Source organism: Gavialis gangeticus, unplaced genomic scaffold, assembly GCF_001723915.1.
Source record: "Gavialis gangeticus isolate Ggan-Ray unplaced genomic scaffold, GavGan_comp1, whole genome shotgun sequence".
Taxonomy (NCBI): domain Eukaryota; kingdom Metazoa; phylum Chordata; order Crocodylia; family Gavialidae; genus Gavialis; species Gavialis gangeticus.
In genome coordinates, this window is record NW_017728993.1 from 9,347,777 (window position 1) to 9,372,736 (window position 24,960).

At 39.1% G+C, this 24,960-nt stretch overlaps 1 protein-coding gene across 1 annotated transcript in view; it reads right to left on the reverse strand.

Moving 5' to 3' along the window:
- The window catches only part of PATJ (PATJ, crumbs cell polarity complex component), a 288,426-nt gene that overhangs the window by 59,927 nt on the left and 203,539 nt on the right, over positions 1–24,960 (reverse strand). The window contains exons 31-35 of the mRNA XM_019501199.1: positions 21,583–21,655; positions 16,695–16,787; positions 11,620–11,694; positions 11,072–11,177; positions 10,123–10,256 (exon numbers count right to left, since the gene is read on the reverse strand). Coding sequence (XP_019356744.1) covers positions 10,123–10,256; positions 11,072–11,177; positions 11,620–11,694; positions 16,695–16,787; positions 21,583–21,655 — 481 coding nt within the window. The remainder of the gene's footprint in view (positions 1–10,122; positions 10,257–11,071; positions 11,178–11,619; positions 11,695–16,694; positions 16,788–21,582; positions 21,656–24,960) is intronic.

Sequence of the window (24,960 nt, forward strand, 5' to 3'; positions counted from 1 at the left end):
GATTTGGAGGGTGGCTGGGTAGTAAGAGAGCTCTGCTGGGTGGGAAGCAGAGGGTGGGGGGCATCCTCCCTTGGCTGAATGTCCTGCTGGGTGGTTTTGTTTTCCTTGCGAGAGAGACTATTTTGAGCTATTATGCAATCACCTCTATATGCACTACTCAAAGAAACATAAATCAACACAAAATGATTTTTTAAAATAAAATTAAAATATTTTATAGTAATGTTTGATTTTAGTATAGATATTTTTTATCTATAATTTGTTAAAATATCTTCACCATTCATTTTGTGCATGCAGCCCTCAGCAGCTCCCAAAACTTATTTAGTGACTTTCCAGCAAAAGTAATTGCCCACCACTACTGTACTGCATACGGCCAGATGAGTGAGATGGATTCTTTCTGGCTATCGGTGCCTGTCGGACCCATGTGTGGACTCAACTGCTTTCAGCTCCTTTGCCAGTAGGGAATCTCATAAGATCAGGGCTCCAATAAGAGTGGGGAAGGAAGGCAGTTCACAAAGACTGCATGGACAATACCTGTCAAAGAACAGTTACCGACTCCTACTTGAAAAGTGCCCTCAAGACAGTTCTAGCAAAATTGGTATCTAATCTGATAGCCTGCTTAGGTGCATCCAGATAAGCACAGCTGTGCAATAAGTGACACTGCAGTCACATTTGTGGTGCCACATATCACACATTTAGCTGCTCTCCATGCTGCAATGGAGCAGTGTGCACTGCTCAAAAACAGAGCCTGGCTGGCCAGAGCCATGCTTCAGCTGCCAGCCAGGCTCCATGTGGGAGGATCGCTACTGCTGCAGCCCCAGGAGGCCCCCAGGACTCCAGGTAGGGCCGCTGGAGCCAGCCCAGTGCTGGCCCCAGCCTCTCCTACCCCACCCAAGGTAACCTGCCATGTGCCAGAGGGCACATAGCACAAGAGTTCCTTAGGAACAACTGGCGGCAGCACAAAGTGCGTCACTGCTAGTTGTCCCCAGGGAATCAAATGTCCACGCTCATGGGGATGTGGCCAATGAGAAAAGAGTTGCAAGATGCACATAATTACCCCATGTATCTACAGTATGGGAATGTACTAACCAGGACATGGACACTGCCTGAGCTCTAACATGACTTGGGCTCTTTCCCAGCTAATCCATAACATATGTAGCCAGGACATGAGGACACCTATAGTGAAGACACAGATCCAACAGACACTGCTTGCCAAAAAAGTCCAATGTCATATACAAGAGATCCTGCACACTGACAGCAGAATCTACGAAGACAATCACTTGAAGGTGCATCCAATTTTATGACCGATCACCTCCACAAAGTAGAACCAACTTTCAGTAGTATTTATACATCCCCATCATTTTAGATGCTTATACCTTTGATTATTCATTATTTGATTTCTCTGATTAAAACATTATCATGACAAATATGAGCTGATACTTAACCAACACGAACATTTCCAAGGGACAAATTTCTATAGGCATATTTCAGATATTCTTTAAATGCAAAACATTTCACTCTTAAATCTGAAGACCTAGCTTTTCTGGGGGATACCAAGAAACTATATAAAGCTATACTGTAGACAAGATGAGTAAGGAAATTACTGTCCCTTCCCCCTTACTGGAGATGTAAAAAAAAAACAAAAACTACTTAATGGAACTATTTTGATTTTCTTCTGCTATGTCACAAGGAAGAAGAATCAGTGGAATTAAATGGGAGCTATTGAAAACCCAGCACTTTGAAAATCCATCTCCCTGTTTGTTTAGGTGTATAATCGTGTATGGAAGAGTTGAATTTTAGATCAGAATTTTCAAAATTAGCCTGTGTCCCCTAACCTTACAAGTACCCATGAGCAGTCCTAAAAATCTCACCATTGATTATAATAATTCCAGCAATAATCTCCCAGTGACTCCAGATAATAGTTTATCAAGACATGTGAAACTGGAAACAAATCATGATGTAAACAGTAGCCAATGAGAGGGCTCTTCATAAAGAAGAAGAGTGACATTGAATAAAGGGACTTCACAAATAGTTGGTGACCACTGTCCTTCCCATTACAAGGGCCAGCCAGACAATATGGCTGAGATGTGAACTTCAAGACGGCTACTGACAAAGTAAGGTCAAGGAAGCTAATAGCTTTCTCTTTTGACCTTTTCAGAAGCCATCCACTCTAAATGCAACATCTCTCGAGTCTGTCTGAAGGGCTCTGAAAGCAGCTGGCTCCCTCATGAAAGCAAAATGGTCATGAGTCCCAGGGGTTTGAGGTCCAAACCACATGTGACCCACAGGAAACAAACAAAATATCTTCATGTTGTTTTGGCTCAGATTTCACAACCATGGAAAGTTGATGACACCAGCTTCTGAGCCATTAAAATCACTGATCTGGTGAATTCTGCATTGAAGAAAAAAAATACAAAAAATGGCCTGAAAGTTTCACTAGCAGTCTTAAATGTGGATCATACTGGCATATGCTGTATGGGACAGATCTGGGTCTCTGTTTTTGGGTTCTTTGCTTCTGGAGGCCTATTGCTCAGATGTAGAAGTAGTGTTTCAGAACAAGAGCTTCTCTCTCAAGTTGGCAAAAACCCCCATGGAAAGTATTTCAAACACTGGGGCAGGAAAAACAAAGTCAGGAAAGCTTAGTAAACTAAAATGGCATTTTGTTGATAACTGATAGTCATCCTCTGAACACACAGAAAAGAAGTAGCCACCTGGGAAGCATGGAGATAAGAATGGATTTTGGGGGTCTGCACAAAACTACAGTTCCAGGATGTTGCAAAAGATTCAGTTTCAGCCACCACCAAGATTGGAAGTAAAATACCAATCCCAACCGGTTCATGTGACCTCCCTTACTGGTGTTTTTCAGATTAAGAGGGTGGAGGAGGGCATCTGATTTCTGCAGGCATGATTCCTCCAAAAGCAGGGTAGAGGTTTGAAAGAAGTAAGACAGGAAGAAGAAATGCAAGGCCTCCTACCTGCAGGAATGGAAGCAAAAAGCTGGCGGGGAGTAGGAGGGATCAACTTGGATTCTCTGGATAAGAACAGCATACAAGAGAAGCAGTGTAGCATGCTGACAAAAATAAAGACCAGAGATATCCTGGCCTTTGGTCTAGACAAGGGAGAAGGCCTAAATAGGAGTTCATGAAAAGAAACTCTTATGTCACGTCATATTCCTTGGTATCTACACGCACTGTCCCCCAAAACGCACTGTCCCCCAAAACCTAATCCCCTCAGAATGGATATCAGTTAAATCTGACTTCATCCTTATCTCCATTGAGCTGCTCCAGTCTTTAAACCAGATATGATTATGGGCTCACCAGAACAAACCTCCATAACACCTAGCTACCACACTGGCACTGTCAAAGGTAGCAACCACAGAGGTAAGAAGTTCTGACCACTTTAAGGAACAATCCTTTTCTGCAAGGCTTATTTGTCCAATACATCATCTCCTTCTGCCCTACCACTGAGAAGGAAAAGGGTCACGGTTAGATACCACCAAGGGTGCTGAGATACCACCAAGAGGCAAAGGAAACAGTAAGAAAGTAGGTAAGATAGTATCAGTATAACACGTATGGCTTGTAACTCTTAGCTCCTTGCTTCTTGACAGATACCACTGAATTGTTAGCACTGTTCATTGACTGTTTGCATACAAACAATAGGAGAAAGACTATAGAACAAAGGCAACTTTTTGCCAAGTGAACTGGAAAAAAACAAATGCCCAAAATATTAGACTAAAGACTTAATGCATTAAGTACGGCATTTCAAAATTTAACTCATAAAGTGTTTTTAAAAAGAAACTAATTCCCAGAGGCTCTCAAAGATAGTGTTTTTGTCACTTATCTGCCTTCTATATAATCTTGTTACTTAGGTGCAAGTAGATGTTACTTGTTTAGAATACCTAATGTGTTAAATGTTCTATATGAACTACAGTATTTCCCCAAGGAAAACTATGAACAGTAACCTACGGACATGATAATGCGAGAAATCTTTTGTAATACTCACAGTCTCCTGGGGAAAAAATTGTATTCTGATTTGGCTGATTAACCACATTGTCTGTCTAATGCAGAACAACACATTTCAAACAAATTGGCAATATGTTTTAAGTGTATAATATCCAATAAAAGCATCTGTTAAGAGCCGAATAAAAGAGGGGTTTTCACATAACAACTGGAGGATTACAGACTAATTTGCTTGTCCAGTGCAGTACAAAATACCTTTAGTTGCTTCATTATCAGTCATCACAACACTGGAAAAAAAAAACCAGATTGTGTCTGGCCTTGAAAAATTGTCTTTACACTTTTAAAGGTGGTTCCTGGATAACAGTGGAAGTCAACTGGTTGCATTCAGCGTGTCGCTAAAGAATCTGGCCCAATATAAGGATTTTTCCAATGTTTAAAACAAAGCCAACTGCTGAATATTTACAGGCAAAAGAAATTACACCAAATAAATTGTACTATATAGAAGTATTTGTTTTCTAATTCACTGATCTAAATCTAACCCAGAAGACTACAGTTCAAGCAACAGCTGCTGAAGAAAATGCCTACCTTATGTAAAAAGTGCATTTAATGTCCCATGGAATGTACAGATTCCTCTCTAGGACCCAAATACCCTGCAATTGCTAGCACTCACAAAGTATTAACAGGTATCCAAAACGCAAAGCCAAACACTACTGTAATAAAACAGGCAATATAATGTAAAAGTGTATTACTGTGTTAATGTAAAAATGTTTTATATTTCATGATACTGAAAAACTTCTCTCCAAAAGGTCAAAAAAGAATCTGTTTCCCATTTAGTACAAACCCTTGCATGAGATTGTGTTCACTTGCCAAGTTTCCTTAAAAAAAAAAAAAGATTAATCCAGAACATGAATATGAATATAATTTTTCATATTAAAATATAGATTTATTTTAAGGAAATGGATAATATTTGTATTACTTTTTATAGGCCTCTATAGTTACATCTGGTCCTTATTTATTTAAATTTTATTCAGCTTGCATAATATTTTTGCTTACAGTTATACTCTTTAAGATCAGAAAAGCCCCAACCTGAAAATTCAATGGCACTATTCATTAACATTCCTTCAGTCTGCAGTCATAGACATTTGCAAGCTCTCCTTTGATTCTGAAATAATAAAACTAAGGTAATAAGATGTTTAGTGTAAAAATATATGACTTAAGTTAGAGTGATAGAAAGAGCTATGTTTCTATGAATTGCATGCCAAAGCAAACCAACATTTTTCAAAAAAGTATACACGCTCATTTTAGGAGAATAATAAAACGAGGACTATATGTAAAATTAACTCTCTCACTCTCTTTTTATTAAATTAAAATTGTGAAGGTTTATAGTATGCCATGCATTGCACAAGTTAGAACAGATGCACAAAAGTTTTAAAGTGGATGAGACCAGAAGAAAAAAGCCAATGACTTCAACCACTTAGAAAGCAGGGCTGCTCCTGAAATCAACTTCTGAGATGGTCTGCTGGTTTTGAATAGTTTTTTGCTTAAATTTACAGTTGACGCATGTTCCTGAAAGTGATTTTCAGTCACTTCTATGAAAACCTGCTTCTCAGTGGCTTGTTCCCCTTGCCAGACATCTCTCAGGCATGTACGGTGCCTGTACATGAGTATGGAGCCCATAATTACTGCGTTGCAGCAGCCTCCCGCATCTTATGTATTAGTGTCCCCATGCTTCAAAATGGCAGCATGGGCACTTGAACTAATGGTGATTAAAATGAATGTTTCCAACTTCAGTTTTCAAACGAGACTACTCGTGATCAAGAAGTACTGATGTGTGTAACTGCAAGTGTATCACTGCAGTTACACACATCAGTTTGCTACAAAACATGGATCAGATATTAAATATATTACCCTACATACAGAAACTGCTTCTTTGGATAATCAAAGAGTGATTAAAGACATAAATCTCAGCCTTTTTGAGATTTGTTTGTTGCTTCTTCATTCATTCCAGTATAACACAGAGTCTGCAGAGCTGGCTGGGGACTCTGAAAGCCTGGGTGGTGGGATGGGGTGCGTGTCATATGCCAGAGACATTCTGCCGGATGTGGCAATCTTGGGACTACTAAGTGAAAAAGGATATTCTTGCCAGTTTTATGATTGGCACTGGCAGTGGCACTTAATTTCATTCAGCAACTGGAAGGTCTTGGAGAGCTTATTTTGTTTCAAAAACACCATGTTTTGGTGGGTTTTTTTCTTGGAATTAGCAGTTCATGAGTTACTGAAAAGGTTTTGACCTCATTTTCACCTAAAACAACATTTAAAAACTTTGTGCCAATTTGGAGCCCTGCTTTTCAACCAACTAAGTTCCAGCATCCCCTGGCTTTAAAAAAGAGTCACGTGCTGGATGGTTCATTGTACCTCTCTGTTGAGTTGAGGGCATGGACAAACGTACATCTGGAGTGGCTTCAAAAAGGGGAAGGGGAAGCTGCTGCTGCTCTAACCATTACTTCCGCATAAGCCCGCAGCAATACAAATGCATTAAGTTGCCCCACCTTTAACCTTGGATGAAGCAGAGTTACAGCTGCCGTGGTCTTCCCACAATTGTATTTCTATAGGCTTGTGCAGAATTAAGGGTTATGGGGTACTAGGTGCTGTCCAGAACAGTAGCTCCACCTCCCCTTTTGAAGCAGATACATTTGCCCGTGCCCTGAGAGGGCACAAGCAGGAGAACCAGCCCACAGAATGAAAAGGAGTAGCTGCTCCTGCTTAAATGCCAACAGGAGAGAAAAGGCCCAGTATAAATGCTGATGATTTTCAAGGACAGACCCGATCTCCCCAAACCTATCGTGGTTTTCAACCTTTTTTCATTTGCGGCTCCCTAAAAAATTTGAATAGAGGTGTGGACCCCTTAGACATAGTCAGCAGACCTCAGACAGTCACAGGACCTTCAGGGGTCCACAGACCATGGGGTGAAAAATCACTGTACTATGACATTGTTTCCATCTAAGATCTCTCAGCCTCTCTGAAGAGAAAAGTTTTTCAATTTAATATTAACATCATCCTTCCAGCTAACACCATCTTTAGGAGCTAAGATACTCATTTATGACCGCCTCAGCAAATTAACCTTTCTGCAAATACAATTCATGTTTTGTGACCCTATTTTGTGATTTTTGATTTGCTATCAAAGATTATGATTTCAAAGTCACACAGTATATTTCATTTTTAAAACTGAACCCATATTTGGCAGGGCTGCTAGATCAACCATTTGTAAAGTTACACCTATATATTTTAACTTAAAAGCTACAAAGTAACTTTAACATGGACATTTCTACTGAAAGCACAATGCTTTTGTGCATCAATAGTGTTAACTGAAAAAAAATCAGAGCAGCTGGTGAGTAATTAGCAGCTTTTGCTGTAAGTGCATCTGAAAACATATTGGACAAGGTCTCTGCGCTACTGTCATTTCTTCCTGGTAACACATCCTAGTGGGCTGGAGTGGGGGAGGCAAAGGGGAAGGGAATAGACGTCTGGATTACCCAAGATATGAAATTATAATGATCAATTATCCTGAGGTAAAGTATACCAGTGAAGGGGCTTTCAGGGCAGAGAACAGCTCAACAGGGCAGAGAACAAATCTGGAAGGAAGTGTCAGCTTTGCTCTTACCTGGCCACTTGCTTTCCTGTCCCTACAGAGAATATCCCTGTGGCAGAGTCAGGAAAACCTCATTCCTATCTTCTTCCGCAGCATTATATCACATTAGTGCAAGCTAGCAGGCCTTGATTATATGCCTGGTAAGTAGGACAGTACTCTCATTCTTTTGCTCCCCTTAAGCTAATTTTAACAAAGAATTGTAGCAAAAATGTTGAAGCTGTTTACAGTCTTCAAATTTATTTCACTTGCTAAGAAAAGCAATGGGCCATGGACACTACAATTTCTTGGCATTTGACTAGGGCTGAAACGGTGGCAGATTTATATGGTTTTGAGTATCATATAACTCATACTAAGTAAATTCACCAAGTATATTTTAAAAAAAGGCAAAGTAACTTTCATTCAGTTGAAAGACAAAGATGAAGCAGCAAGGGCTATGTAAAGTACAAGTGGGTATTTTGCATTTCCTTTGCATCTTCTATCTTAGAGAAAAGGTTTTTCTAACAAGCCCAAGTGGTGTTTCCCCTCTTCCCACTTCTGGCTTTATGTCATTCATTTTTCAATATAGACATTCATAACTTGGCCTTCATAAAAACAAAACAAAACAAAACATGGCATCACTGGGGAGCAGGCCAACAGCTGGAGTAAAGAAGCTCTACTGAAATCAGTTGTACAAGCCTGATGATGCCATGTGAAGATACGGTCTTGAATTTCAGCTTGTAAGGTGAGAGACTTTGTTTCTGGTTATTTAAATGCAAGTCTCACTGAAACCAAAGAAGGTTGTGCATCCATAACTTAAGAAAAAATAAAGTCTTGGGTTTCATACAGTAAATTAGAAAGTCAGACTGTGGTTAAGTGCAACTTATTTATTGCTAAATAGTATTACATGATTTTGAATGCTCAAATGAGTACCGTGAAGACAAGCTACAATTTATTTCACCAGGTCTTGTAATTCCAGAAAGTCAGACATGTTTAAGAACTTGCTGCGTACAGATGAACATCTATAGGACTGGAAGTAAGTTGTTAAGTGCAACAATTGTTTTCTTTAGAAATTCTTCATTGGACATTTTAATAAATAAGAGAAATACAGTTCACGGTTTGTAGCTAAATCACAGCGTCATTTATGTTTTTCTTGTTTGGCTTTCCCAGTGAAATGTTTTGTATACAATAAGAAATCTTCACAACTACATTTCAGATTATGTGCAATGGGCTGCTACTTGTAATTTTCATACTCTTTTTACATGAAAGAAGGAGAAAGCCTCTGATATAAAGGGACTTGAACCTGAAACATTCCATGGTTTCACAGAACCAAAACAGTGATATTTTGAGAACAAACGAAATTAACTGAGTTTTGCCCACCTCCACGTGAAACAGAACCATTTATCTGAACCCTACAGACATTTTACAAGGTAGATCAATGGGACCAAAAATCTGAACCTCTCTAGATACATGCTGTGAAATTTTAAATCTAAGATATGGCTTATATTTTGCAAAGCAAAAGCACTCATTTAGGCCCACTGCTCTAATTTTTTTTTCTTTTGCTTAAAATGGATGAATTTCTCACAGCTGTTTTAAGTTTTCTATTGCTGATAGTAACTGAACATTCTTGTTTAATGATTCCATATTTCCAGGAATAATCATACGTAAAGAGATTACAAAGCATTTTTAACCTTTTTAATGGTGAGACTGAATGGAAGGATGCACACTACAATTGTATACTGAAAGCTTCTGACTTGATGACAGAAGAGCTGGGTATAGAAATTTTGCTAAATTGCTAGATTGTATCTCTGAGAGAAAGACTGAAGAGCTAATATAGCAATTTACCTGGCAGTAGCTATCCACAGCACAAAATAAGAAAAAAGATTTAGTGGAGCTAACCTTCTGAACTTACATATTGACAGCATACGCTAACAGTGGTGATTACCACATGAATTAGGGTTGTATTGAAGATAAATCACATTTTTAAGCAGCATGGCTGGAAGGAAAGACTAAACAAAGGATCACAGGCAACACTAATAAGATTATCTGTGCTGATTTTTGTTCAGCTGGGGGTGTCTCTGGCACAGTTTTAATAGGCATGGAGCAAAAACAAACTACTAGTGCACAACAAAATCATCAATATTTTAAAAGCATATAGGCATTTACAGAAAGTAAAGTTGAATTATGCTGCCTCCTTGATATTCCTCTTATGGTCTAGTCATCCTGATGGAAAAGCTGGTTGAAAAGCTTTAATTGACAAAGCATAAACGGTAGAGGGGTGCCCAACTGTCTACTTTAATCAAAAAGGAAGAAAATAGAAAAATATATAAATATATACCATTTAAAAGGCAATACGAAACGCTTACTTTTGTACAAGACAAATTTACCAGGTTTATTCTGAAAGCAGCTAGATGTTGTTTCCAACATTGTATAATTTGGCAAAGTTACTAACACCAACAGGGCTGCTAATTTTTAAATCATCTTTTCAGTGTTTTATCTACTTCTTAATAAAGGTAATGAACAACAGTTGAACAAACTCACAAGTGGAGTATCTTTTCCTCCCACAATGCTGAGACCAAGGCCTGATCGCCCCTTGGATATCTCTATAGTCATCTCCTGCCCGGGAACAATGGGACATGTTGCTGGATCCACTGGCAATGGAGGAGGCAGGTTCCCTGAAACAAAAAGGGAAAATGTTAAAAAGTAAAGAAAGTAGTCAGAAATATTTCATGGGAAAATAAAGATCTAAGGTGATGGCACTGGAGTAACTAAATGGCTGAAACTTGCTCTGTATTGTCCTTACACTCTTAAGTTAAGTTAAAAGAATACCTTAAAGACATCTAAAAATCTGAGCCATTTCAAAACTATTCCAATCTGGTATGACAATTATGTCAGATATGCCCTGTGTGATTTTGATCATGATGACAAAGGACATTACATTTAGATAAAATGAAGCTATAACCGCAACACAATGAATCAGACAGGGAATCTTCCAAATTTACATTAAAATTCAGCATTTTGTAAAACATCTTGTCACAATGACATTTAAAAACTACCCAGAGTTGATGTATGCTGTCAAAATATTTTTTATTCTGAAGCTGCAAAAACTCTCCAAAGGCAAAAATGAAAACAAATTATTTGTTATACCTTTTTCCCCCCAAATGGATCTGATGCAATTAAGGAAAAGGATGTAAACAATCTATTGCTAGGCTGGCTTTTCCTCTAAATTGTAAACAGTAGAAAGAATCCTAAGTTTGCTAAGTAAGAAAAAAATGAAATCAATATATATAAAAAAAGGTAAATATATATTACAGTGCCCTTTTCAAAACTCAAAATACAGAGCTAAGCAAAACATGTCTAAGAAGGTATAAAACAATGTCAACTGCGCTCAGGTACTTTAGCCCAATTCGACAGTACTTGCTTTTATATTAGCAGTGTAAGTTTGCCATTAATATTAGCTATCTTGCTGAAAGAAATAATGGGTTCTTACTTCGGCTGGTGAGCTCCGTTTCTGGAGGAAGATAAATAGGCGCTGGCACCAGAGATATCTCATGTAAACCAATAGGCACTTTTACTGAAGTCCTGGATTGTTTTAACTGGTTGAGGAGAAATTAAAATTATTCAATTATTGACAATAAAAACACAAAGGCAGCATATTACTTCTAGCATTTGATTAAACATTTTTCAATTAAAGTTATTAATTAAAGCTATTAACTAAAATGGCAAGGATACAATTCAATTTAAAAACATTTTAAATAAATTAGGTATATTAAATACTGTGATTCCAGGGAAACCTGCACAGAAAGTGTTGATGGAACTCTTATCTTCATCAGGTCAGACCAAACAAATTCTTAGTTTTTGAGAAGAGAAGAATATATTCTTAGCACTGTCCCATATGATTGCTTCCAGGTGTTTGAAGAAAAGGTACTTTTATATTTAAACACTGAATGTATAAAAATAAAACCTAAAAATATTTCCTTCCTTCAGTAATAGAAGGACCCTGATAGGGTAAATCACAAAGAAGAGAGCCATACATACATTTCCTGGAAGCTGTTCTTCTATCTCCTGTTCATCCACCATCAACAGCTGTTTGTCAGCCTTGTTTTTGACATCCTAAAATAAGGGGGGGAAATTGTTTACTATACTGAGTGTCACAGCAACTTCAATCTTCATTTAATAAAATCTCTTCAAAACAACAGGAATTAAAGCTTCAATAAGGTCATATTCTTTCCCACTTAACAGCCTTCAGAATGCAATGTCATGTCCAGATGAAGCAAAGAATTTAGAAGGATTTAGAGAAGTATTAGACATTTATGCAGCTAACAAGAATATCCACAATTGTAAACAAATACTCTTAAATAAGTTTTTAAAGAAACAAGGGTATTAGGAGGCAAGTCCCTCTTAGGAGATTATGCTGCATCTGCCTGCTGCTCTCATACATCCTGCATATTTCCCACAAGAACTGATTGCTGGTGTTTGGGAATAAAGGTTACTGGATTAGATGACAAAAGTTTTATTCCAGCGATTTCTGATTTTTCTAAGGTATACAGAAACTTAAAGGAAGCCACTGGGTCTGATTTACAAAACTGGTAGTTCAATGGGACCTCAGTGAACCAGGTCCTACAAAGAGGAGACAACTAGAAGGTACCTATTCCACCTCTTCCACTCAAGAAAGGAAAGCACACTGGCAATTAGTGGCAAAAGGAAAGCAATTTAAACAAAATAAAGAATTATAGAACTTCATCCAGTCTTGTTATGTGCCCTGCAAACAAGAATGCTCTCATCTCTTTCTAGACATTTTTTCCTCCTAAATTTTAGCCAATACTCTGAGTTACAACTCCCTATAATACTGTACAAAAATTGCTTTCCTTCCCAGGGCATATGTTCTTCAAATGTTTTCAGACACTTAAAATGCTTCTCCTTAACTGTCATGTAGGCAATTTTAAGCTGTTTAAACCAGTGTTTTCAGACATGGGTGACTAATTTTGGGTACCCAAATGGGAAAGTGGCCCTGCTTCCTCAAGTCTCACAAAACTCTAAATCTGAATGACAGCAGTCTTCAAATATTTGATGGGCTGCCGTAAAGGAGGAAAGCACCTTTTCTCAGAGAGTAGAACGGGGACCACTGGCTTGAAGTTTCAGCAAAGTAATTTTAGATTAGAAATCAGGAAAAACTTCACTGTTAGAACAGCGAGGCAGTGGAACAGACTGCCTAGGGAAGATGTGGACTCTTCATCACTGGAGATGTCCAAGAAGAGGCTGGACAGCCACTGGTCGAGGCATTGCTCTGCCTATGTTCTACTTGGGGTATTTCATATGCTTCTGGGCCCTGCTGGTGGCTGCATGGGGCTGGGAAAGAATTTTCTCCCCACCCCTGCAGCTACATGCTTCAGGGTTTCTCTAAGCCTTCCTCAGACGAATTGAGTGTTGGCTGCAGCCAAGCCTGAGGATTTTGATGGGGGAGAGGGCATAGTAGGGGGGGAAAATGATTCTGCTGGGACTTAAAGTCACAGGTTCCTGGCTAGAGAGTCTTGGCCCTCTGCTCAGGATCAGATGGATCACCATATCTAGGGTCAGATAGTACAGACTCTGCGGGGTTTTACCTTCCTCTGTAATGGAGGTGGTAGCCCTCTTCCTGGAATCTCTTGAACATATATTAACAGCCTTTACAGCAGTAGGATGTTGGCCACCATGGTCCCCCTACTTTACCTGTGTTAGAGCATTATGTCTTGGGGTTTGTGTAAAGCTTGACGGTGTAGTTTTGCTAAGAGGTTAGACAATGGATTTGTATAGGATGGTTTCTATAGGGATGCTGCTGCCTCAGGCAGGTGTGGGACAAGATGACCTATGGAGGTCCCTTCCAGCCTTACTTTGGTTAAATTCTTTTATTAGCTTTAGTGTTTCAAGGTAAAATGATTCAGGGGCACATCTTTCAAGCTATATAAAAACAGATCAATATTGCAAATCCAAACAACACCCCAACACCAAACCTAAATTTACTGTATTTACTCAAATCTAAGACATCCTTGAATTTAAGACGACCCCCCAATAATTAGATTCTACACATGGCAAATTTATAAATGTATTATAATTTTGCCATGTATAGAATCTAATTATTAGGAGGTCATCTTTAGTTCATGTCTCCCACTGCTTACAGGGGGGCAGGTGGTATGGGACAATCAAGCAGCTTGATTCCAGCTTGTGCCTGCACCTCCTGCAGCCTCAGCCTCCTCCTTCCCCCTCTATCTCTGCTCCCCCTCTCCCAGTCTCCACCCCCTTCTCCCCACTCCAGCTCTGCACTGGCAGGCTCCATCCCCATTCTTGCCTGGGGCACAGAGCGTGGCCCCAGCCCAGCCCAATGCCCATAGCAGCTGTGCAGGCTGTGTGCCACTACTATTGGGCTGGGCTGGGGTCATGCTCAGTGCCCAAGACTCCACTGTGGACTGAGCCTGCTAGTGTGGAGCAAAGTAAGCAGCGAATGGAAAGGTGTAGGCAGGGGAGCAGATGCTGCATCACGAGGTATATGGGGATATGCAGCGGCAGCAAGAGTGGGGCAAGGAAGGAGCAGACAGCTGTTGCTGGGTAGGGACTGAAGCCCAAACTACAGCAGCCACCTGTCCCTCCCCTCTCCCCCCCCAGCTAACTATCCTCATACTTGATTCTAAGATGAGGGGCTTTCCCCTTTCCATGTTAAATGGGGGAAAACCCTGTCTTAGAACTGAGTAAATATGTTATTTACTCTTTCTAAATATGTAATATACCCATGCAACATGCAGACATCATGAGCAGGAGTAGTTTAAGGAATATCCTCAGTTCTCATACAAACCATCATTTCTGTCAAGATCCAAGTTCTAAAAGAATCACTTAATGGGTTTTAAAATACTCTTCAAATGTTCATAAAATCAAGATAGCCAGGTCCTTAGAAAACCAAAGTGCTCTATCAGATCACTTCAGGTACCAGCTGCTAGTATTGTAGGTATTTGACCTCAGGTTCAATGATACTAAGTGCAATATAAACAATCTTCTTTTCCCCTTCTACTCACACAGGTCCATGGCCATGTCAGTTATATAACTTAATACTTTTGAAAGCAATGAACTGGAAACACAAAACGTCCTGGGCCAGCCTGGAAAATTTACCATCAATAAATGGATGCAGAATGAGCTGAGATCAGTTTATCACTGCTATCAACATCAAAACTCAAATGAAAAACAATATTTCTGCATGCTTATATGATCCAGAACATGTAATGTTAGGATGCTCCTTTGAGTTCTACTCATTTGAGAGGGATTTTTGCGGACAAGAATATATACATACACATTACATTATAGATGTATGTACTGACTTTGTGATTCTGGATTTCTCAGAGCATAGAAGTTAAGTGCTAGCTAACAGTGATGCGACTGCATGGGCAACAAACAGGGACAACTTTTATGATCTTGGCACTGAGGCATCTTTTTCCTAGACATCTACCAAGAGACCAATGGAAATCTTTATTTATCTTCTTATCCAAAGAATAGTTATCTTGTGCTGCACTGCAGTATTAACAAGGGCCATGTACAGACATACAGTTTCTCCTGGGAGAGCTGCTTCAGGATTTTTCTCCCAGAGCAAAAATGTCTGCTCCAGGAGAAAAAAATAACCTGGAAACAACCAGGGCTGAATTACTCCTAAGGGAGTTTTGTTTTTGTTTTTTTTGAGACAGCAAATGTCTGGACACATTCCCTTTTTTGCTTTCCTAGACACATCTTCCTCATAACCCAGTCTGGGATCTCTGCAGTGCTTTCATCTCTTCTGAATTAAAAAACTGCCTACTCAAAGAGCTGTACAATGCCGTGCCCAAATACAACTCTTGCCCACATTTTTTACTGTACCTCACTCCTGACTTTTTGCCCAAGGTTCTCTTGTGTCCCTTGTCTCTGTCACTCATATCAAGAATTGTATATTTTGTCATAATTATCTGTATCCCTTGAACAATTCCTTAACTAACGCACTCCAAAGAGAGCCGGCAAAGAACTGAAATAATGCATTTACAGCTGGTATTTATGAATTAAGCCTCCAATTAATTTATATTCAAACCCATTAATACTGTTGACTGAATGTTCTGGATAACTCAGATAAATGCATATTGACAACCTACAAGTGTTTTATCACTCAATCAGAACAGACATTTCAATTCTTAAACACCATGCTAACTTCTGATTCTTGGCAGTCCATGAAGTATTTACTTGTAATATTCATCAAGTAGTTCCAAAAAAAAAAAAAATCAAGGCTGGTTCACAAAAATGTTATGAAGCAGAAAGAAAATAAATCCAAAACAAAAACATAATATTTTTAATTGATGACTGCATACACAGCATGTCTGAGCTAATAAACTCCCTGAGGAAACTACAGTAAGCTGTTGAGAGGAGGGGCAGAGAAAGGAAGATTGTCTCAGCAAATTTGATGCTCCTCTGGGTTAGTCACTCCTCAGCATATTTAATATTTCTGTTTTAAAATTCTAATGCAGTGTTAGAGGAGTCAAGGTACAAGCCTTGGGAGGTTCGGACAACGTATAATACTGACACATACATAACAACACCACAAACCCTCGGTATGTGTCAGTGAAACATTTGGTATTTAATACTGTACCACGCTAAGCTATAAGTTATGGACTTGACATAGAAATTACTGAGACAAATTCTATATCCTATGTTACACAGGAGGTCAGATTAGTTTATGATAATGGCTCTTTTGGCCTTAAGAATCTATGAAGCTATGAATACAAATATGAACATGATTTATATACACAAGCTTGTTTCCAGGATCTGTCACATATTTTTAACAAACATAGACGTGATCCTCTTGGCAAAAACAAAACAGGAAGGGAGACCAGTGATCAGGATGTATATAATTATTCTACCTCAACAATTTATGGATCAAAGATAGGAAAATATATGTAAAAAACCAAACAAATACATGAAATTGCAGCCTCTCAACTATATTCATTAGGAATTATTCCATAAAAGTCAGCTGCAGTTCCCCCAGCAGGAAAAGAAAGTCTGGTGAGCATGTTAACACCTTCTCAGCTTTCAGTTTTGTGGGCAGCTAAACATTTCTTTAAAACAGCACTTACTACTTTGATGCATTTATCTTCAGCCAAGCTTTTCACGACAACTTCCGAGCTGGTATCTTCCTCACTGCTTGCAGGTTCAGTGCCACTGTGATCCTGTCATAGAATGGTTTTTGTTTTAGCATGACTACATTTCCTCTAAACAGCTCAAGAAAAAAAAAGATTAAACCATTTGCAATGTATACTTTATGTAAGTCTTATGTGATGGGATGAAACAAGCAAAATATTCAACCATAAATCTGCACTGCTGAAGAGAAAAGATCAAAGCAAAGGTAAAACTTAATATATGTCTCAGGCTTCAGTAGACTCATGTCAAGTACTACAGGGTCTGCCCCTTTTTATGCATCACTAGGAATACTGCAACTGATATCCAGGGACAATTACTATGACAACAATGAGGGTGAAGTTCAGGAACTGGGAGGGAATTTGTTGCCGCTGAACAGCGCTACAGAATTCTGTTCTGATGAGCTAATGCTTCGCCTCATTTAGGGCGCATGCAACAAATCCCCTTTGCTTAGACGAAAGAGGAGCAAAAAAGTTTTCTTCTTTCTGTACAGGTCTCCTAATGAAAAAAAACAACTGTACCACAGCCAGAGCTGAGAAGTTGATCAGATACAGCAGCAGACGGCAGCCTTTTTAAAGCAGTGGGCTACGATGACATGGCTCAGGTCTGAGGCAAGCCAGTGCCAGGACTTGGCTGTTGCCACTGCTTCTCCATGCCACCCGCCCATAGAATCATAGAAATATTAGGGTTGGAAGGGACCTCTGGAGGTCATCTAGTCCAGTGTTTCCCAACCTTTTCCAGCCCAAGGCATACTTACATTAATAAAACTTTTCCGTGGCATACCTGTTAAGGCATTCCCCATCCTTATACCTGTTGTGGCTCACCGCCATGGTAAAATTCCACGGCACACCTGTTCATTTCTGACGGCACACTTTTGCGCCACAGTTCACTGGCTGGAAAACACTGATCTAGTCCAACCCTCTGTTCAAAGCAAGACCACCCCCAACTAGATCATCCCAGATAAAGCTTTGCCTGGCTGGGTCTTGAAAACCTACAACGATGGAGATTCCACCACCTCTGGGTAACCTGTTCCAGTGTTTACTACCCTCCTAGTGAGAAAAGTCTTCCTATTTAGCCTAAACTTCCCTTGCTGCAAGCTGAGTCCATTGCTCCTCGTTCTGTCATCTACCACCACTGAAAACAGTCCAGCTCCATCCTCTTTTGAAACCCCGTTCAGGCAGTTGAAGGCTGCTATTAAGACCCCCTCAGGCTTCTTTTCTGTAGACTAAATAAGCCTGGTTCCCTCAACCTATCCTTGTAAGTCATGTGCCCCAGCCCCTAAACCATTTTTGTTGCCCTCCAACATACTTGTAGAAACACTTCTTGTTACCCTTCACATCCCTTGCTTGCTGCAACTTCAATTGTGCTTTGGCCTTCCTGACTTCATCCCTGTATGTCTGAGCAATGCTCTTATATATGGCATGGGCAAAGTTCCCTACTGCCCTGACATGGTGCACCATGGGTAAATCCCCTTACCATTATTCTTTAACAAATTAAAACCATTGGCCCTGATTTTCTTCTTTTACCCAGCCCCTGAACCAGAAAATTTTGTTGTAAATAAACTTTTTGAGTCTTTTTGGGGGGTTGAGGACGAAGTTAGTGGTTTAAATCAACTCAAGTTATTGCTCTAAATCCAGAGCCATTTTTCCTTGCACAGTAACACTGACTTACAAACTGTTTACAAACTAGTCAGGGGGGACCAGCAGGTATTGGGGGAGTCCCTATTCCCCCAAGCACCACCAGGAGTGACTAGAAATAACGGTCACAAGCTGGCAGAGGGTAGATTCAGACTAGACATCAGGAGACGCTACTTCACTGTCAGGGCGGCTAGGATCTTGAACCAACTTCCAAGGGAAGTTGTGCTGGCTCCTACCCTGGGAGTCTTTAAAAGGAGGCTGGATGAACACCTTGCCAGGGCTGTTTGTCCCCAGTACTCTTTCCTGCCCATGGCAGGGGGTCAGACTTGATGATCTGCTCAGGTCCCTTCTGACCTGACCAACTATGAAACTATGACTTTGTGTAACAAATCCAGTTTCTTGTAAGGATCTTCACTACTAGACTTATTTACCAGTCTATTCACAATTCTTGCTAGGCACTGTACAATTAGAGGTAAAATAGAAATTATGCAAATAGTCTTATCACCCCCTCAAGAGGTAATCTACTGCTCCTTTCTTTAGAAGATTCACTCCATTCAGTGTTCAAACACAATACCTCACTCTGTTAACAAAACTTATTATGTAAGAGGTGCTTTTATGATGAATTAAGCTTCTTGCAGTAGAGTTTATTTTAGATTAATGCATTTTATTTTGGTTTTGCCAGCTAGCTACGGTATTGGGACACAATTATCATGGCCCTGTTCTACCCTGTGGTTCATAAAAACTGAGCACAGGTACAGGAAAGTTTATTGTTCAACCGTTTTCTTATTAAACTGCTCCAATCAAGATAAGAAAATAAACTAAAGAGAATTAATGTAATTGTACCTTGCAGTTATGCTGTCATCATGATATACTGTTAAATTACCCAGGCCCATTTTACAAAACATACCAATTGTTATGCAAATTATAAGCAACATTCATTGTTAAACATGCATTCAGTGTCTTTTTGTAAAACATGGCTGATATTTTCAGATGTGAACAATTACTTTAATACCAAAAAAGGGGGATAAAGCTTGGTGTAACTGTTTGTCATGACAGTCTCATTTGTTATATTTTAAAATGGTGTGAAACCATTACCTGGCAGCCCTGGAGGTCAAAGGCCTACGTTTAGATACAAAATAGGAACAGCATAAGTAAGAAAAGCTCCCTTTGCCACATGAAAGATGACATACTAAGGAAGTCTACAAGAAATGGAACTAAATTCTTTGGCCTTCATATAACAGTGGATCTTGGTGATGTGGATACTTGGCTTGGCAATCATGAAAACGTCTCAAGAGACACTAAACAACTGCCATGACTTCTGTCCAATGACCCAGACTATATTGGAATCAGTGATCTTGAGGGAAAAGACTCTTCCCTAATATTAACCACTGCACTATTTTATTACTCAAATCCAATGACAACAAATATGTATTTATAAATAAAAGTCCCACAGAAAGTTGTCTTCATTGTAATAATATTTTGAAAGATGCAGTTGGACAGGGAAAAGCAGGAGTCTTTGAGGATAGAATGACAGGTAACACTACGAGATCAGGAAGAGTTGACAGTACTATTTGTCTCACCATCGCTGGTGTGTGAAGGAAAGGGGACTAGAGTTGGCAAGAAGGTGGCCACAAGATCAACAACAAAAATCTTTAAAATGTACTTAGACGCTTAGACCACATAAACTGCAGAATAACCCGTGTGGACTCCAGCAGCTAAAAGGCTCCTAACAGAGCATGAAGCACCATTTCAAAATCAATATTCTTCCTTAGCAAAACAGGCAAAGAAAACCCAGGGCTTTGATTAAAACATTACCCAGAAACAAACAATATGGGGGGGTTTTGTACAGTAAAACACTTGAACTACATTAGCAATGTCTGCTAAGTGGCCTTAAATGTTACTATAATCTTGAAAATGACAAAACGCATGCCTCCAGAGGTTCCATCTGGCACTGCACAGAGTGAGCTAATGCTGCATTACTGTAATAAAGTTTATTGAAATATCAAACACAAATGTACCAGAATTTAGCCGGTGAAGGCTAGACCAAGCCTCAGCTGAATCATAAAATATGCTTTGCTTTATTAGCTCAAATAGATTGAATTAAAAAGTGGCAGCAGAGCTAGCTATGCACTTTAACTACAAATAAAATGTACTTTCTCTCTTAGTTACACTATCATATAGGGACATCAAATTTATAACGAAGTGGCGACATTACAGATTACACTGTGCAGTATAAACATTGGATTCACAATACTCAAGAGACTAATGAGCCTACAGCTGTAATAAAGAATAGTACTGGAAACGCTGTCACACTCGGGATGTTTTTGTTTGCAAGACGACAAGACTAAAAACGTCCTTTTAGTCTTGTCGTCTTGCAAGCAAAAACATCAATTTATTTTTCAATGGCAAGAACCATGCTATGTGTGATATGATGCACAGGACTTGATGGTAAAACATTAATTAAAGTACTATAAAAATTCATTAAGTTGAACTAAGATAAGTCTGACTGTCCAATAAGCATGGCACAGAGTACTAGGAATCAAGAGAACTGGGATCTATTGCTGACTCTGTCAAATGAGCAAGTAATTTTACCAGGCTTCCCCTTCTACCATTTATCTGTCTACCTACAGAGTGAAAGCTGTCAAGGGCTCAGACAGCTCCTTGCTATTTGTCTGCACTGCGTGCAACACAAGGGGGCTGCAATTATATTTGGGGCCCCGCCATGCATATAAAAACAGTAACCTTTTTATTGCCTTCAGGGGGCACTGCAGCAGGCTCACTTTTATTTTCTAAATCCAGGTATGAAGATACAATCCTAATGCCTCTGAAAGAGTTGTATATTGGTGGAGAAGAAGGAGGTCCCAGATAAACAAGGTCTTTTCTCTAAGGGGAACTCCAGATTCCAGTTATGTTCCAGGCAATAAAGCCCCCCAACAGAGATTTCAACCCTCTAGGAAAGAAAGGCAGAACTGTCAAGTGTCTTATTTTCTTGTTGTATCCAATAATCAGAGTGATACCTGTCACTAAGTACCATGGCAAATGTTTCATTAAAGAAATCCCCCCCCACAAGACGAAATACCCATTTGGTCAAGTTCCTACCCACAGCATTTTATGATTCAAGTTTAATTAGACAAGGTGTTTGGTCACACTGCTATCTAATTTAGCAAGCCCCGATTAAAAGGCATCTTACCTCAAAAGAAGATTGGGAGCTGGATTGTAATGGGAAAGGAGTAACAGCCATCTGGTTGAGTGCATCTTCATTTCTATGAGACATCAAGAGAGACAAAAATCAGTATGCTATGCTGAAAGCACATGCCTAAACTTTTCTTTAAGGTGGTCATTGTTTTATTTATTGGTTTTAGGTACAAAAACCTATTTCTTATATAATACTATAAACAGTAACTTCTGCTTGCATTCCTTGCTAGTTCCTCTATGATCACAGCACTTGAACATGTGGATATTGAACAGAAATGAAAACAGGGTTTAAACAATTTGACAGCAGCAGAGGAATAGTAAATGGGAAATGACAATACAATAGCTAAGAGACATTCTGCATAGAGATTTCTTTTCCTATTAACAGACTCTATTTCAATTGCTTCAAAAGAAAGAGCCCAATAGCTACTTTTATCACAGGCAGGAACACAGGGCTGGATGGGACCTTCTAGGTAGTCATGACCAGCCCTCTGTTATCACACACCAAAAGATTCTTTGCATAAACTGAGCTGCATCTTACATATTGTTAGGATGGTTTGCCCCGCTACTTTGATTGGAAGACTCCTATAATTTCTTAAAGGGATATAGGTAGTAGCTGTGTTGGTCTAAGGACAAAGAGAGACAAGGTTCTTTGGGTAAATCTGCTAACTTTTATTAGACCAATTCAAATAGCTGGAAAAATTCTTCTTAGCAAGCTTTTGAGTATAAATACTCTTCATCAGGCTGAGGAACCATCTGTAGTTGGTAGGGGCTCTTCCTGGATGGAATGAAGAATAAAGAAGCAGTCCTATAATTTGTTTGCACTCATGGTTAGGAACTACCTTCCAGGTTGACACCTAAATGTATTCATGGCAAGAATATACCCATTTGTTCTCGTCTACTGTGCTCTCTTCTCAAAGCATGCTTCATGACTGTACCTACTTCCTGTTTTGATTACTAGATTCCTTCTGCCATTAAGCACAAAACCTCTTTTTCTTTTCAGTATATCTTTGTTGCATACATTTCTGAAAATCTCATACATAAACTTGGCACATATATCAAAAGGGTAAAAGGAAGCAATTAATACTAAATATTGATGAACATCATCTCAAAAATAATGATGGTAATTTAAATCATATTTTTCTTTTTTGGTCATAAACAGACAAGTTATTACTTTGCAAATTTCTAACTATCAAAAGCATTTTTAACAGATGACAATACATATTAATTTTGCCTTACTAGAGGTTGTTTTTTTCCAGTGATATTCAAAACTATTGGACATGTCAAATTAACTACACACCTTTCTGGCCTCTATAGAGCATAGTCAAAGAAATAACATATTATGCAACATTGTTAAAAAAAATCATCTGATTTACAGAAAAAAGCTCAAGATTTTTTTAAAAAACTGCATGAATGAACCACATAAAATGGTGCCTAAAAACTGCACAAAGACTACAAGAAAAGTCAGGCCTCCATTTTGCTAAGAACTCAATAAAGAGAGATAGTCCACACTGCAAAGGAGCTTTAAGGAAGCATCTTCTGGGGAACTGGGATTAAGTGACTTGACCAAGGTCATATGGGATCTGTGGGAAGGTCAGCAACTGAACCCAGATATTTCAAGTTCCAGCATTTTAAGCACATGCTTGTCTTTCCTTTATTTTCTAGAAAAAAGATGATTTGTTCAGATGGCAATAAATTTAAAAATAGGCTATAAATGCCTGGAGGAAAAAAATGTATGTATATGGTTTCACTGTTGTTTCTCTTTCAAAGGGTTAATTTTGTAAAACCAGGATGTTGCCGTTACTCTGAAAAAGACAACACTATAAATCAATACCCCCAGTAGAGCCGAAGATGGCAAATGAAACTGCAAGCATTTCAAATGACGAATCCTCCATGTAAAGGTTGGTGAATTCATTTCCTTTATCTTCAACAGAACAGCCATGCAGTTCAAAGAAACTGTTTTAGGATTGATCATAATCCCTCACTTTTGTACTCTCTCGCAGCCTCTCCTTTTTGGCCCTCTTCAAAGCTTTGCAGCAGTTAGAAAATATGCTAATGTCCCTGCGACAATGACCAGCGTTACAAAATCAGGCATGCAGGAGGGCATGACAGAAATCCTAATGCACAGCATTTTCAACATTTGCACCTCACAACTTCCAAATGTCTATTGTTTCCCTAGTACAGCATATTAGGCAAGGATATTACTTCCTCCTTTTGTTTTCAAGTGGATACGATCCAATTACACTGCAGTTCTCACCTGAGAGGATTCATCAGAAAATCTAAGATGCCTAAGATCTGTAGCAATTTTGTCTGATTGTACAGATTTTTCCTCATCTCCCTCAAGCACTGGAAAATGTCTTCATAAAACATGAATGGCACAAAAATTAGCACAAAACTGAACACTCCACAATTAGAAGTAAACTTGACTGTAATAAAGAATGGTTCTTAATGTTTAGGTTGTGAGAACTATTTTGCTTCTAAGAGACAGCTAGACATTATTTTTAATATCTACATTATAAATTGCTCTGTTCTTAATTACCAACATATATAAATGCACTAAATATATACAAACACCAGGATTTATTCCCACATCATCAGCTTTAAATTTGTATGTCATTTTGAATAGACAGTAATTTTCATTCTATGTTATAATTTTTTTCAGTCATTCCCCAGCAAAAGAACCAAGGTTGCAAAAAAAATTTAAAAAAATCCCAACTTGTAATCTACCTCTACTAGCACACATTCAAACACATTAATACCACTTCAAAGGAGACTGCTTCAAAGCAGAATCAAAGTGGGAACATATTTTAAAGTGACAGATATAATAATAAATGCTCTCTTTGCTCTTCACTCCCAGAAATGTCCTCGATTAAACATGAATTTATTTAAAATTAAAAGAAACAGTTGTTTGCTTTTGATGTTGAAGCCGACAGCTCAGCAGTCGCACCATCATTTTCAAGTTCCATTGGCTGCAGAAGAACATTTAACACGTATTCCCATAATTACCCCCACTGTTGCCATTGAATACCACTCAACAGTGGATCTACAATTTTGAAAGGGGGTACGTATGGCATGGTGCCTCATCACATGTAACACAATGAATATTTTTCTCCTAAGCACAGTGCTCAGCCTCTGACTGGGTCACCCTGAGTCACAAGAGAGCTGTGACATCTGATGCTGATGCCAGTGAAGGGACGTGTGGGAGGTTAGTTTGACACTTTAAATGAGGGGAGAACTGAAGCCAGAGGGTGGCCACAGCCCCATGTGTCCACCCTTAATACCACTCAGTAGTGCAGGGACGGGCAATTATTTGGGCCGGAGGCCATTTAAGGAGTCTGGGTGAGCTGTCGCTGGCTGGTCAACACCCCCCACTGCA